Source organism: Onychostoma macrolepis, chromosome 21, assembly GCF_012432095.1.
Source record: "Onychostoma macrolepis isolate SWU-2019 chromosome 21, ASM1243209v1, whole genome shotgun sequence".
Taxonomy (NCBI): domain Eukaryota; kingdom Metazoa; phylum Chordata; class Actinopteri; order Cypriniformes; family Cyprinidae; genus Onychostoma; species Onychostoma macrolepis.
The window spans coordinates 23,232,920-23,247,561 of NC_081175.1; the positions used below are offsets into that span (position 1 = coordinate 23,232,920).

The following is a 14,642-nucleotide window of genomic DNA, read 5'->3' on the forward strand; positions in this document are numbered from 1 at the left end:
CGCCAGTCTCACTCTTTAGCCCTGACATGGTTCTCTTGCTCTTCTTTTACAATTTTTTTTAGAGCTGCCATCTTCTGTGTAGTTTGTCTTGTAAATAATGTCTTTACACCTGTCTCACTCTCCTAACTTTGTATTATTTGTTTCGTATTCGCATATAGAGAATCACTCATTCTGCTTGGCTGCAGTTTGTCTTTTTGTAAATCTTTACACTCATTTTACGCTTGTTTTACAATGTCTTTACACCCGTCTCACTATCCTTTTCTGCTGTAGTTTGCTTTTATGACGTCTTTGTTCCCGTCTCAGTTTCCTGATCCATACAGTTTGTCTTATTTATTTCTACTTGTCTTAATATCCATTTTCAGTTCTTTTAGTGTCTTTATACCTCTCTCACTATCCTGCCCTTAGTGATTATTTATTTTTGTCTTTACACCCGTCTCGCTCTCTAGCTCTGACGTGGCTTGTCTTATATTTCAAACTGTCTCAGTCTCCTGCTCTACAGATGATTTGTCTTATATCTTCACACTTGTATCACTCTCCTGCAGTGATTTGTCTTATCATATCTATACACCCGTCTTTTTCTCCTGCTTGGTTGTAGTTTGTCTTGTAATTTCTTTACACTTCTCTCACTCCTGTAGTTTATCTTATAAGGTCTTTACACCTGTCTCACTGTCCTCTTCTGCTGTAGTTTGTTTTATTATGTCATTGAATCCATCTCAAAATCTTGATTTAATTCAGTTTGTCTTATTTCTTTACACCTGTATTAATATCCTTTTTTATTTTTTTATTTTTTTTACAGTTTCTTTTATTTCTTTACACCTGTCTTATTCTCCTGTTCTGAAGCATTTTTGCTTTACGTTTTTACACCCGTCTCACTTTTCTGCTTTGCTTCAGTTCATTTTCACTTCACACCCGGCTTTCTCTCACGATTAGCATTGTATGCCCTTTAATGCCTTTTATACCTGTCTCACTCTCCTGTTCTGACTGATTTTATTTATTTATTTTTTTACAGTATTTTTACACCCGTCTCACTCTCTACCACTGGCATGATTTATCTTATGTCTTCATACTTGTCTCACTCTCCTGCTCCGCTGTGCTGTTTTACAATATCTTTACACCCGTCCTCTCACCCGTTCTATAATAATGTCTTTATACCTGTCTCACTGTCCTAATCTTGTAAAATTTGTTTTGTAATGTCTAATAGATAACAACCAACTTTAGCGTCCTGCTATGTCTTTTTTGTATCTTTGCACCCAATTTACACTCATTTCACATTGTCTTTGCACCTGTCTAACTCTCCTAAGCTGCTGTAGCTTGGTTTATTTCTTCAAAACATTGGCATTGAGTCTACTGTCTTACATCTTTATACTCGTCTCACTCTCCTTCTCTGCTACTTTTAGTTTTTTTTTATACCCATCTCACTTTTTACGCTCGCCTGCAGTTTGTGCTCTAATGTCTTTATGCCTGTCGCACTCTCCTGTTCTGCATTTCTCTGTTCTTCTGTCGCTTGGCACTGAGCTGCCTGGGGCCAACAGCATTAATCAGCTCTCATGGGAGACAGACAGCCGCTGTGTATGTGAGAGTGACAGTCTTAAAACTGTGTTTGCAGATGTTTGCAAACATTTTTATGTTCCTGTGAAGACAATTGTAATGTTTTAGGCTCCATGATGTAATGCATGCTCAGTGGGTGAGATCTTGATTTAGCAGATTGTAATCAAGCACGTTTTTATGAATTGAGTATGTAATTCCGGCTTCTAAATATGCAGTGTTGCAGAGTTACTCGCTCCAGCAATATTATGGATTGATCAGAAAATGAAAATAACTGCATTTATTCCGCTCTGCCGCTGGAAGTAATTGCCTCTGCGCTGATTTTCATGATCATTTTCTGTTTTCCCTGCATCATCAGTGTGTTCAGCAGCACAGTCGATGACAGTCCCCGCTGGAGCCCCAAAAGCTTGAAGAAAGAGTCTGACTCTTCCTCCTGTGAGGACACGGGACAGGCGTATGTCGTAGGTGAGGACAACGAGACCCGACCGGCTGTTTCTTTCTTATGTCCACTCGCAACTGGCTCATCACCCTCAAAGAACGTGTCTTTCTGCTTTTGAATATTCTCTAACTTCCTTACTTTGTAGTCTCTCTCTTCTGATAGTCTGTCAGGATAGTGGGAGGAATCTGTCTGTGCGTCTCTGTGGAGTCAGGCGCTGTCTGCCTCTTTCGTTTTATCTTTTTAACAGCTCTCTCCCTCTGTTCCCTCACTGATCTTTTCATTTTACCTCTCCATTTCATCCCATCAGCCACTGTCAGATCAGAGAGAGCAGCAGCTCAAATCCTCTCAACATCTTCCTCCGCATGTAGAGAGATGCCATAAAGAGATTACAGCCTGAATTTATGCGCCTGTACATGCATCACTGCATTTCTATATGTCAGAGAATAATACAAGCCTTTATACAATTTAAAAGCCACTGTCAGTGTTTGGCTGATGCTGGTTTTCAGTGGATGTGGTTGATATTATGCTGACAGGCTGTGTCTCACAGTGATTTTACCATGCTAAAGAATTATGTTTGCGTTAAATTTACCTATTTATCTTCTTCATGCATGTTTTATTGTGCACAGTCTTTTGGTGCATATAAATCCAAAGAACTCATTTTTCTTTTTCGGGTGACATACAAAATTCTTTTACTTTTTAATCTCTTCATTTTGGTAAGTAGCACCATGATTCAGTTGTTAGTGGAAATTCATTTGGAAAAACATGATGTAAAATGAAAACACTGCTTTGTTATCTTTAACCATGATGAAATCATTTTATATTGTCATTTTAAATCAATAATAGACAACAGTTTTCAATAAATATTTGGAATAACTTTGAAGCTGTATTGAATCTACAGTACCACTCAAAAGATTTGGATTATTTATTTTTTTACATTTTTTAAAAATATATTTAAAAGAAATCTCTTATGCTCGCTAAGGCTGTATTGTTTGAACAAAAATACTGTGAACACATTAATACTGTGAAATATTTTCAATTTAAAATTGTTTTCATTTGTAATATATTAAATTGAAATTTTATTCCTGTCATGCAAAGCTAAATTTTCAGCAGCAGGAAACTCTGATGTATCAAAAGAACAATATTTAGTTAAAATAGAAATCTTTTATAACATTATGATTGACTTAAATATAAAAACAAGTATACATTTCTTTAATCCAAAAAACAAAACAACAACAAAAATATTAATAATAATAATAATCAGTTTGTTCATTAAAAATAGAAATGTAAAAAATAAATAAATAATAATATTTACAAATAATATGGACATATAAAATGTAATATTTTATTCATCCAATCAAACTCAAGCTATAATTTTTATAAAATCTAATATAAAAAAAGCAAAAGAAATACACAATGTCTAAGATTGAGAAGGCATTAATGTATTTAAAAAAAAAAAAAGAAAAAAAAAAGTGCATTATGCATTAAAATGTTGCTTTATATTGAAAATGACTCAAGGAAGGTGATTGTCAGGATAGCAGACTTAATTTCCCCTTTTAGACATATATTTAATTTTTGATGTAGTTGCGCCAGTTTAGTTCTTGATTTGTTTTTGTTTTTTCTGATCCTCAGGTGTGAGCATGCACAGCTCTGGAGTGCCCTCTACTCCTGCCTCCTCCATAGGAATCACTGGTACACAATATAATCTCTGTTTCGTTTAGCCTTGCGTAGCACAATGTGCTGTACTTTTCTGCCTGTCATCTGTTTCTTTTCAATGGTCAAATTTTGTAAGTCCCGAACATTGGTAGGAAATGTCATGTCCTGGTCTGGCCCTAAAACACAAACATCTGCTAAAATTGCAGTGAACTTTACATGAAGCAAAACAGGCCTGTTTTTAATGTCAATAACAGTAGTTTACCTCACAGTGACACCGACCTCCGCTTAATCAGAGCTCAGGAACCCAAAGTCTGATGAGAACCTGCCAAATCCAACATGCTCCGGATTGCTGTCTTCTCTGGTGTTTTACATGGCATGGAGATCATCTTTTCAAAAGCGCTTCTCTCTCGCGCGCACACTTGGCTCAAGTTTCACTGGCGTCTGTCTCTGGCTCGGACGCATTCTGCTTCGCTAAGCTGTGTTTTTTTTTTTTTTTCCAGCTCTGCCTCTGATATACGGCTGTGTTGTGGGCTAATCTCCCTCATCCTTGAGAATGAGCTGCTGGCCACGGCTGTTAGTATAGCACATCAGAGCTGGGCCAAACATAATGCCATCCCTTAGCACCAATACACTAGTTATGAAAGATAAGCCGAGCTTATGGAGAGCTGTGCATGCGTTTGATATGTTTAATGCCAATATAAATACACAGAGCAAGCGTTAGCCTGCTTTCACTAGCTCTTCCCAGTTCTTCAACTTGTTAGATCAGAGATGTATACAATATTTCCTATCTATTCTGTGTTTGATCAATTGAAATTGCAACATTTTTCAAGTATACATATTTATTTTGGAAGTTCTGTATAATTATAAATTTTTAAATACAAAAAATACTGCATTTGTGTTCTGTGCTAAATGTATATAAAGAGTCAGATAATAATAATAGTAGTAAGTAAATAGTAGTGAAAAAGTCAACTAAAATTTAAATAGCTTTTTTTTTAACATTGATAAAAACAATACACACACACGCATATATATATATATATATATATATATATATATATATATATATATATATATATATATATATATATATATATATATATATATATATATATATATATATATATATATATATATATATATATATATATATATATATATATAAATATAAATATAAATAAATAAAACTACAAAAATATAAGAACACAACATAGACTTTACCTAAAATATATCTATCTATGCCACTTTGTTTGTTTATTAAAGCTGCTTATTTATTTATTATAGCTACTTATTTATATATTATATCTACTTATTTATTTGTTAAAGCTACTTTATTTAAGCTACTAAAGCTAAATTATTCAAAAATGATATGAAATTAAATTTATTACAAAAATTACATACTACATGACCCATTTAAAATTAAATTAAAGATAATTGCAGTGCTCATTGTGGTCTGTAGTTGTTTTTTGTTTGTTTTTTTCAATTTTGTGATTTTTTTTTTATTTTGTTCATTTTGAAAATATAAATTTGTAAATATTTGAAAATATAAATTTGTGTTTGTGGTGGATTGACCTTCTGAAAGTTCTGAAAGTGTGTTTGTATGAATGAACACACTCTGTTTTAAAACCCAGACCTTTTCCCCTTTGGTATTTCCCACCCACAGACTCCTTGAAGAAGAAAGTACATGCCTTACCCTCCCCAGAGCGAGAGATACAGACCGTAAATCTGAAGAAAGATGTCAAGTATGGGCTGGGTGAGTAACAAGACCCTCTGCTGCAGGGACGGGTTCACATGTCCAGACAGAATGGAACTCTACTGATACAGAAATGCTGTTAAACGGCCGGATTATCGGAACGAACACACACACACACACACACACACAAACACGAACACTACTCTGACAGGAATAAAGCGCAGTGTGATATAGTGCAGAGGTCTGGCAGTCCTCACTGCTCACACACTGTGATTAATGAATCCCACTCCAGGAGAGAGAATGTGCTGTTATACATCCACCTCAGATGGTGACCTGCACTGAAATATCTTATCAGGATTCGGTCTGAATAAGAGGTTGTCTATCACCGATAAGAGAACATTTAGTATATGCACAAATGACAGTTTCAGTAAAACATCTTTGACTATTTAGACATTTTGTCTTTTTGTAGCAAGATACAGTAGAGTGAAGTGTGTGGTTTGTGTTGCGCTCAGGCTTTCAGGTCGTAGGTGGAGAGAATTCTGGCCGACAGGACCTCGGCACCATCATCAGCTCCATCACACCAGGTGGGCCAGCAGATATCAACAGCTGTCTGAAACCAGGTATAAAAGTGAAGAGAAGAGTGGAGAGGAGTGGCGCTTTCACACTTGATTCTTTACTTATACTGTATGTAGTTCTTTGAAATTTCTGGTTGAAAGCATCATGTTTTAGTGGAGAAATTCTCAAAGTTCATGCAAACTTAGCCTTAAAGGATTGTAGAATGCTTCAAATCATTATAACATGCTTTGAAGTGATTTCAACGTGCTTTAAATCAGTGGTTCTCAAAAGGGGAGCCTCAGCAAACATCCAAGGGGGCAGCAAAATGACTTAAAAGTATTTAAATTAATAAATTATTGTCAGTGTATTCAAATAATTAATCTAAACTAAGTTAAAATTCTAAAAACAGTCAAGTTAAAATGTTTTCTTTAATAACTATTGTTTGTAATATTTTAAATAACTGTGAAATAATAATTTTAAATGTTTCTAGAATGCTTTTATAGAAAATTTAAGGAATACTTTCCCGTAATCCTAAAACAATTCCCGAATGATCCAAAAAAAATATTTTATTGTTGTAGTTTTAGTATAACTGAGCTACTATTATAATTTTAATAATATTTTGAAAGTTTTTATATATATATATATATATATATATATATATATTTTCTGTTTTCATTTTAGCTTTGAAGTTTTTTGTTTTTTAATTAGCCTTTTAATATATAAATTTATTTAGTTTTAGTTATTTTATTTCATTAAGATAAACTAAACGAAAATGAGATGGAATTTTTTTTTTTTTTTTAGTAATCTATAATAACCCTGTTCTAGAACACTTTAAACGTTTTACATTGTTCAGTGTAAGATTAACTCTACATTATTGTATTTCCTGAAGGTGACAGGCTGTTGAGCGTGAATGATATCAGTCTGGAGAGCCTGTCACATGACACTGTGGTGGAGATTCTGCAGAACGCCCCTGATGATGTCACACTGGTGGTCTCTCAACCTAAAGAGAGACTGTTTCCAGGTAATGGAAATAATATATTGACTTTGCATGTAGTCATTTTGTAAGAGCTATAACACAGTGCAGTAAGATTTCACCAGAATAGACTTTTCTGGAGAAATGTGTATTATCATGATGACAATACTTATAAACAAGCCTGTTTTTGCCTCTAGACTCTCCTTCAGGAATCCATCACTACAAATCAGCCACACAAAATCAGGAAGTAGACATCGACTCTTCCTCTGAAGATCACACATGCTCCCCGAGCCCTCCTCCTGCTGCCTCCAGCAAAACGTCTCCTCCTCAGTCCATTCGACAGGGGAGCATCAGCTCGCAGGACTCCAGGACAGAGAGCGCCGGCCTCCTGCAACTAAGTCTCAATGGATTCCATCGCAACGTTCCCACTGAGGGTCCCGCGCCCGTACAGTCCATCCCCACTGACAGTAAACCCTCTGTTGAAGCTACACCACCCGCTTTACCCCCTAAAACCAGAAAATCCAAAGTGCCAGACGTTCCTAAAGAGCTGGAATTATACTCAGACAGAGGGGATTCGGACATGGATGAAGACACATACTCAAGTAGCCAAGAGAAACATAAGACTAAAAAGGTAGAATCAGTCTCTGTAGTGATTTAAATGAACTTTGACTCTCACCTCAAGGTTTTGAGTTTCTAGTCAGCATCTGTTTGATATGAACTTTGAGATGTGTGCTTTTTAATCTTCACAGAACATTAAATTGCTTTTTTTTTGGAACAATAGGACAGTTCTCTCTTGCTCATTCCATCCCTTCTTGGAGTTCCCCACATGCTATGAGATGCAGAGTATAATTTAGGATTTTTTAAATATATTTCACCTTTACACTGTGCTCTAACCAGGTGTGATATTAATTAATAATAATAATTCCTTACATTTATATAGCGCTTTTCTAAGCACTCAAAGCGCTTTACATTGTCGGGGGTATCTCCTCATCCACCACCAGTGTGCAGCATCCACCTGGATGATAATTCAACATGTTTAGTGCCTCTTGCCAAGGAAAACGATGAGGAGACGTGTTTTATTACCTTTCTAAGCAGTTTCCCTTTCTAAATGTCACATAGACTTGTTGAAGGAGGTGCTTAGATGTGCTGTCCACATTTCTTAGACCTAATAGCAGCGTTTGGGTTCAATACATACACTTCAAAGTCACACAAATGTCAAATATCAGTGAAAACATTCTAACTGCTTGTGACCGTCCCTCGCTTCCTTTCTGCCCAATTGCATTTGTGAATTTAAATGCAATGCAGTTTTGCATGTCAACACCATTAACCTCTGACCCCTTGACCCTTGCATGTGTACGGCTGTGCACGGCCTTGTATTTACCCAGCTCTTCTCTGTTTACAGGGGGTTTCTCCCAACACCGTCACGGAGACTTTAAGTGCTAGTAGCCCAGAAGTCAATAGCCTCCAGCCTGGAGATCTATTTGACGTTGAGCTGTCCAAAATAGACAGCAGTCTGGGCATTAGTGTCACGGTACTGTTCGGAAAGGTTTCCGCTCTCTTTTTTTCTCCTTTGTTTCCCTTTGACTTACTTTTTGTGTGCGTGTGTGTGTGTGGTGTTGTTTTTGTGCCCATAGCCCTCGCGCCTTTCTGAAGCTCCTCGCTTGGCTTCAGTTTTGGGAAAGTAGATTTGGCTCTTTGCATGCAGATTTTTACAGGCATTTGAATTGGCTCCTTCACTAACGGTAAAACTGAAACACAGTAGGTAGAGAAAAATGCCGAAACACGCACGGCCAAGACAACATGCCACATTTACAGTTGTATTGTGTTTATAACAGAGAAGCACTAATGCCTGCATGGATTTGCATTCGCTTGTCTGCGGTGTGATTTTACAGTAATCTTTTTTTGAGATTTATGATCATGTGGTGATATGTAGGCCTTGTGATTTTATGATTTATTATTATTTTGTTTTAATTCAGTATTTCAGAATACTGCAATGAAATGCATTAATCATCAACTCAAGAAATCAAGTGGTTTGCTTTATGATCGTAAGGATGGGTGTTGCTGATTTTATTAGATGGTTCAATCTAGTTCAATCATCGTCATTTGAAAATGGTTCACTCATAATCTAGAAATTATATAATGAGCATGTCCAATTGATTTCTTAATACACGTACAGACTCAAAACACAGAGAACAGGCATAATTTCCCATGATGCATTTCTTTATGGGTATATTAACATGTTTGTCTGTCTCAGGGTGGATCAAACACAACGGTGAGGCATGGAGGGATATATGTCAAAGGTGTCATTCCTAAAGGAGCAGCTGAGCTGGATGGGAGGATAAAGAAAGGTAAAAAAAATAAATAATTATATGTATGGTTTTAAGTATACATCATTGTTGTACTGAATGTAATTTATGCAGATTTTATTTTTATTTTATTTTATTTTCACATTTTACAGAAATAATGGCCTAATGCAAAAAATAAATAAATCTGTATGTTGCTAAAATAGGCTACATTTTTTTTTAATGAAATAAACTACTAATTTGCTGCTTATTAATATTTAGTAATATAATATAATATAATATGTATAAAATGTCCCATGTAGGGTGGCAGGATATTAATATTACAATCTATTTGAATAATATAATATATAATATAAAAGATTAAATTCTTGTTTTATTGAAGTTTTCAAGTTTTTGGCTTTTGACTCTTGCTTTCAGTGTGTTATATAATATATAATTTATGGGAAAAAACATTGATATTAATATCCCACAAACCTAAGTAGGACAAGCAGTTTGGAAAAAATGGATGGTATGGTATGATATATGATATGATATATGATATGATATATAATTTATTAAAAAAATGCAATATTAATATCCCACAACCCTACGTAGGATAAGAAGTTTGGACAGTGGATGGATAGTAATATAATATAATGTAATATATAAATTAAATAATTTTTAATAATATATTGGGGGGTAAGATGATCTATATATTTTTTTTCTTGAACCGATTTCCAATTATAAAATTACAATTATGTAAGCCTGAGTATTGATTTTGTCATACAGGTGATCGCGTGGTGGCTGTGAATGGGAAGAGTCTTGAAGGAGCGACACACAAACAAGCTGTAGAGATCCTGAGAGACACTGGACAGGTGAGAACTCTGGGTTGAGGCTGCGCTGCGCCCCCTAGAGAACTGTGCTTCTCTGAAAGCTAACGTGTTTTTAAAAAAAAAAAAATTCCCACTGTCTAGGTGGTGCATCTGTTGATGGAGAAAGGTCAGCCCCCAAAAGACAGCATCCATGCCCCTCTGACCCCACAAGGCACTTCTGAACCTCAGAACGCAGCCGCAGAGGAGCCGCCACCTCCACCTCCACCTCCACCTCCAAAGAAAGCAGAATACAACTTCATTACTCCAGGTATGAGATGGAATCGACACACTTGTTGATGAACATTTGAAAATGTGCTAGAGGTTAAATGTGTGGGCTAGTTTTTGAACTTTGGAAGAGTAAATCATCCTCTTTCTTGTTTACCCCCTCTAGATAACACATTTGAGGTGGGTTTGCTGAAGAACACGTCCGGTCTGGGCTTCAGTTTCAGCCGTGAGGAGAACGTTCCCGGAGAGCCTGTGGGCTCCAGCATGGTCCGAGTCAAGAAGCTGTTTCCAGGGCAACCAGCAGCTGAGAGTGGCCGCATCGAAGTGGGCGACATCATTCTACGTGTCAATCAGACTTCACTCAAAGGCCTGTCACAACATGTGCGTTAACCCTTTACTTACTACATTCTAAAAAACAAAACACATATAGCATTATTAAAACATGCCTTTTGGTCTTTGGTGTGTTGTCAGGAGGTGATCTCTGCTCTGAGGGGCACAGGACAGGAGGTGACCCTTCACTTGTGTAGACCTGCACCAGGGGTCTTAGCTGAGATGGACCCTGCCATTAAAGTAAGACTTTTAGTTTTCATCTTATTGATCTGAATTCACATCCGTGCATCACATTCCTTGATCTAAAGGAATATTCTGTTTAGTTTTCACTCAAGAATATCAGGAAAAGTGCCACCAGAAGAGACAAATTATTTTTATTAAAGATTATTATTATTATTTTTACTTTGATCAAATATTTTGGGACTTGATTTTTTTGGTGTGTTTTTAAAATTTATTTTATTGAGTGTTTTGTTTTATTTAGGGTTAGGGTTTTGTTGTATTTTGAGTCTTATTTTGAGTATTTTATTTTTATTAAATTGTATTAAATTTGAGTTTTATTATTTTTTATTTTATTTTATTTTAATGAGTATATTGTTTTATTTATTTATTGCATTTTGTTTATTATTAATATTGGTTTATTTAGCTTTTCTTTTATTTTGAGTCATAATTTATTTTGACTTTATTTCCTACTGTTTTATATTATTAAACTTAGTTTATTTGTTTGTTTTATTTTATTTTGTTATTTGAATTAGTATTTAGGGTTATTGTTGTATTTTAATTTAATTTAATTTAATTTTTATTTAATTTTGTTTTGAGTATTTCATTTTATTTTATTCAGTTTTGAGTTTAAGTATTTTATTTCATTGAGGATTGTTAATTTTATCTTGAATTTTACTGAGTTTAGAGATCTAATTTGTCTTTTATTTTGAATCTTATTTTGTTTTGATGTTTTGTTTTGAGTTTTATTACATTTTATTATTATTTTAATTTATTTTTTGAGTATTGTTTATTTTATTTATTTATTTATAATTAGTACTTAGGGTTAGGGTTTTGTTGTATTTTAATTTGAGTATTTATATTTCATTAAACATTTAATGAAATTAATTTTATTTTTTCATTTTATTAAGTCTTTTTGCTATCTCAGTAGCTCTCCAGTGGTCCACCTCAGTTTTTACATTAACAGCCTACCTATTTTGGGATATTTCACAAAAATAAAATCTACAATTGACTTTCCCTAGACTCCCGTACCCTCACCACGAAAAGAACCCCGTCCCAAGCCCCAGCCCCAGCCTGATGCTAAGACAAGCTCCCCGCCTCAGACGGAGCACCTTCGGGCGGTGGGTCCTGTGGAAGAGGCCCTGGAGAGGCTGATGGTGAAGTCGCCCAGTCGCAGGGACAGTTACAGCGACAGCACAGACAATGACGAGCTGGAGGAGACCTTCAGCCCCGCCAACCTGGAGCAGGCCAGTCAAGCCTGGGACCGGAGTGTCTACCAGACCCCCATGGGAAGACTCCCATACGAGGACGATATGGACGACACCATACGATCGGCTTATTACTCACCCAGCCAGTCCATGTCTAGACCTGATGTCAGCAGAAGGTCAGAAAAGTATTCTTTAAGCATAAGACTTTTTTTTTTTTAATGTGTTTGATTGTATAAGAGCCTCTAATAACCTGGCTTTGTCAGTCTTTTAGAAGTAAACACTGTTCTTGCATAAGCCGACATGACTGTTTAATGTAATTGGGCCCAGGTTACAGAGTTCAGGTATGAAGGCACTAATTCTCTCCTCTGGGAGTGTTTTGCTCAGTCTGTATCATGTGACTGTGTCTGACAACATGACAGCCAGCAGCAGCGAAACACTTGTTTGCACTGCTGAATGCAGTGTGATAGAGATCTGCAGCAAAAATGACGTGGCTTCTTTTGACTGACATTTGCTTCGACATAATCTTTCCGAGCAAAAATGAAAATAATGAAATGACAGAAACAGGTCGATATGTTGTATCAACCTATTAGTCTGTAAAAATTGCTAGTTACACCATTTCCAAGTTTTATTTTTTTCTTTCATTTTAATGCCGATCTCAAAGTATTTTTTTTATTTTTCTTTTATTTTTAATTTAACATCAGTTTTTTTTTTTTATGTTCCGTTTCTTAGTTTCAAGGCCGATCTCATGCAGCGTTTTATTTTCTTTATTTTGGTTTTAATTTAACGTCAGTTTTCCTTTTTCACATTTTATTTTTTATTTTATTTTCAAAGGCAGTTTGCCCATCTCATGGAGCACTTTTTTTTTCTTTTTAATTTTTTGTTTATTTCAATTAGCATTTTGGTTTCAGTAAGCATTGATCTCGTAAAGCATTTTTTTATTTCATTTTTAATTTAACATCATTGTTTTTTCACAATTTATTAATTTATTTTTTGTTTTTAGTTTAAATATCTAAAAAAAATATAAAAATGTAATATTTTAGTTTGAATATATTTAAATATATTTTATTTCATTTTTTTTATTTAACTTCTTTCGGGTTTTATTTATTTATTTATTTTTTCCCCCATGTTTCTTAGTTCTTTCGGTTTTCTTTTTCGGGTTCTTAGCTTCAATGTCGATCTTATGAATTTGTTTTATAATTATTTTAATTTTAATATTTTAATTTAATCTTCAATTAAATTGCAAGAAAAAAATAAAAACAATAAATAATGTAATGTAGAAATCTAGAAAATGCAATATAATAAAATTATGAAAAAAATATATTTAGATGGAGCACCTCACATTTTCTCAATATATGTCACAGAATGCATGTTTATTAATTATGTTCCATTTCCTGTCTGTGTCCTCCATTGATCATCTTCATCCATTGATTTGGACAGCTCTGCAGTTCGTACGTCATCTTCTCCAGCCCTGCCTGAAATTGGGATCCTGAGCCCCAGTCCAGACCCTCTTCCAAACCCGGTTAACCTCTGTCTGCCAGATCTCGGTCAGGAGGAAGAGTTCATCCCTGTGAGTGACCGTTAGCTTGACAAAAGCTTGATCTGTGTGTGTTATTTAATCCAAATGATCTTCTTTTGTGAATTTCTAGTAGAATATCCTGCATGTTGAGGATCTTCTCTGCTATGATAAAGACAGGAATGTTTGTCGTTTTAGGAGGTGGAACTGAAGGTGTCTTTGGTGAAGTCTGATAAAGGAAGTTTAGGTTTCACTCTCACCAAAGGGAATGACAATAATTGCTACATCCATGACATTATCCAGGACCCTGCTAAAGGAGACGGCCGACTGCGTCCAGGGGATCGCATGATAATGGTACAGCGTCGCCACTGGGTGATGAGTGTATCTTTCCTGTTGCTTTGCAGAACTATTTGAAAACTTGATATAGCTAGTTAAAGAAAGTCATATTTATTACATGCATACATGGATAGATAGATAGATACATGCATAAATGCATACATACATACATACATACATACATACATACATACATACATGCATACATAAAACAGTACATCAACAGAAAAAGATAACTATTTTATGTGGATCTCAATTTTCTTTTTACATTTTCAACTTCCACTACCAATAAAAAGAGAGTTTATATTTTAGGGTTTTAGGTTTTTGAAAGAAATCTTTTGTGCTCACCAACGCTGCATTTATTTAGTCAAAAATTCTGTAAAAACATTAACATTGTGAAATATTATTACAATTTATAACTATTTTCTAGTTTGAAGAGCATTTATTTGAAATAGTAAAAGGGATTTTTAATGTTACAAAAGATTTCTGTCACTTTTGATCAAGTTAATGCGTTCTTGCTGAACAAAGTATTAAAGTATTCATTTATTTAAAAAACAAATCTTAAAAAAAATACAAATTTTAATGATAGTGTGTATGTGTATATATATTGATATATTTATTTTAGTATTGCCATTTAGCATTGCATTTAGTATTAGCATTGACATATGTTGTTTTTAATATTTTTGAAATAGTTGTTTTATATTTTCTTTTTTCATATTAATTTTAGTTAAATTTGTAGTAATTAAATTAGTAATTTTTAGTGTTTTTTTTCAAATGTCTATTTGTTTTTATTTACTAAGTTAAG

The 14,642-nt window shown here is 34.6% G+C and overlaps 1 protein-coding gene across 6 annotated transcripts in view; it reads left to right on the forward strand.

The window, feature by feature from the left end:
• Window positions 1-14,642, forward strand: part of ptpn13 (protein tyrosine phosphatase non-receptor type 13) — an 81,467-nt gene that overhangs the window by 56,110 nt on the left and 10,715 nt on the right. For 2 of the 6 annotated variants that reach the window (XM_058757978.1, XM_058757979.1), the window contains exons 19-33: window positions 1,904-2,010; window positions 3,614-3,673; window positions 5,298-5,387; window positions 5,840-5,947; window positions 6,772-6,903; window positions 7,053-7,486; window positions 8,258-8,401; window positions 9,110-9,203; window positions 9,927-10,012; window positions 10,112-10,277; window positions 10,401-10,615; window positions 10,706-10,804; window positions 11,803-12,164; window positions 13,426-13,555; window positions 13,700-13,855. In XM_058757978.1, coding sequence (XP_058613961.1) covers window positions 1,904-2,010; window positions 3,614-3,673; window positions 5,298-5,387; window positions 5,840-5,947; window positions 6,772-6,903; window positions 7,053-7,486; window positions 8,258-8,401; window positions 9,110-9,203; window positions 9,927-10,012; window positions 10,112-10,277; window positions 10,401-10,615; window positions 10,706-10,804; window positions 11,803-12,164; window positions 13,426-13,555; window positions 13,700-13,855 — 2,383 coding nt within the window. The remainder of the gene's footprint in view (window positions 1-1,903; window positions 2,011-3,613; window positions 3,674-5,297; window positions 5,388-5,839; window positions 5,948-6,771; window positions 6,904-7,052; window positions 7,487-8,257; window positions 8,402-9,109; window positions 9,204-9,926; window positions 10,013-10,111; window positions 10,278-10,400; window positions 10,616-10,705; window positions 10,805-11,802; window positions 12,165-13,425; window positions 13,556-13,699; window positions 13,856-14,642) is intronic. The other 4 variants (XM_058757980.1, XM_058757984.1, XM_058757981.1 and 1 more) reach the window with 3 other exon arrangements.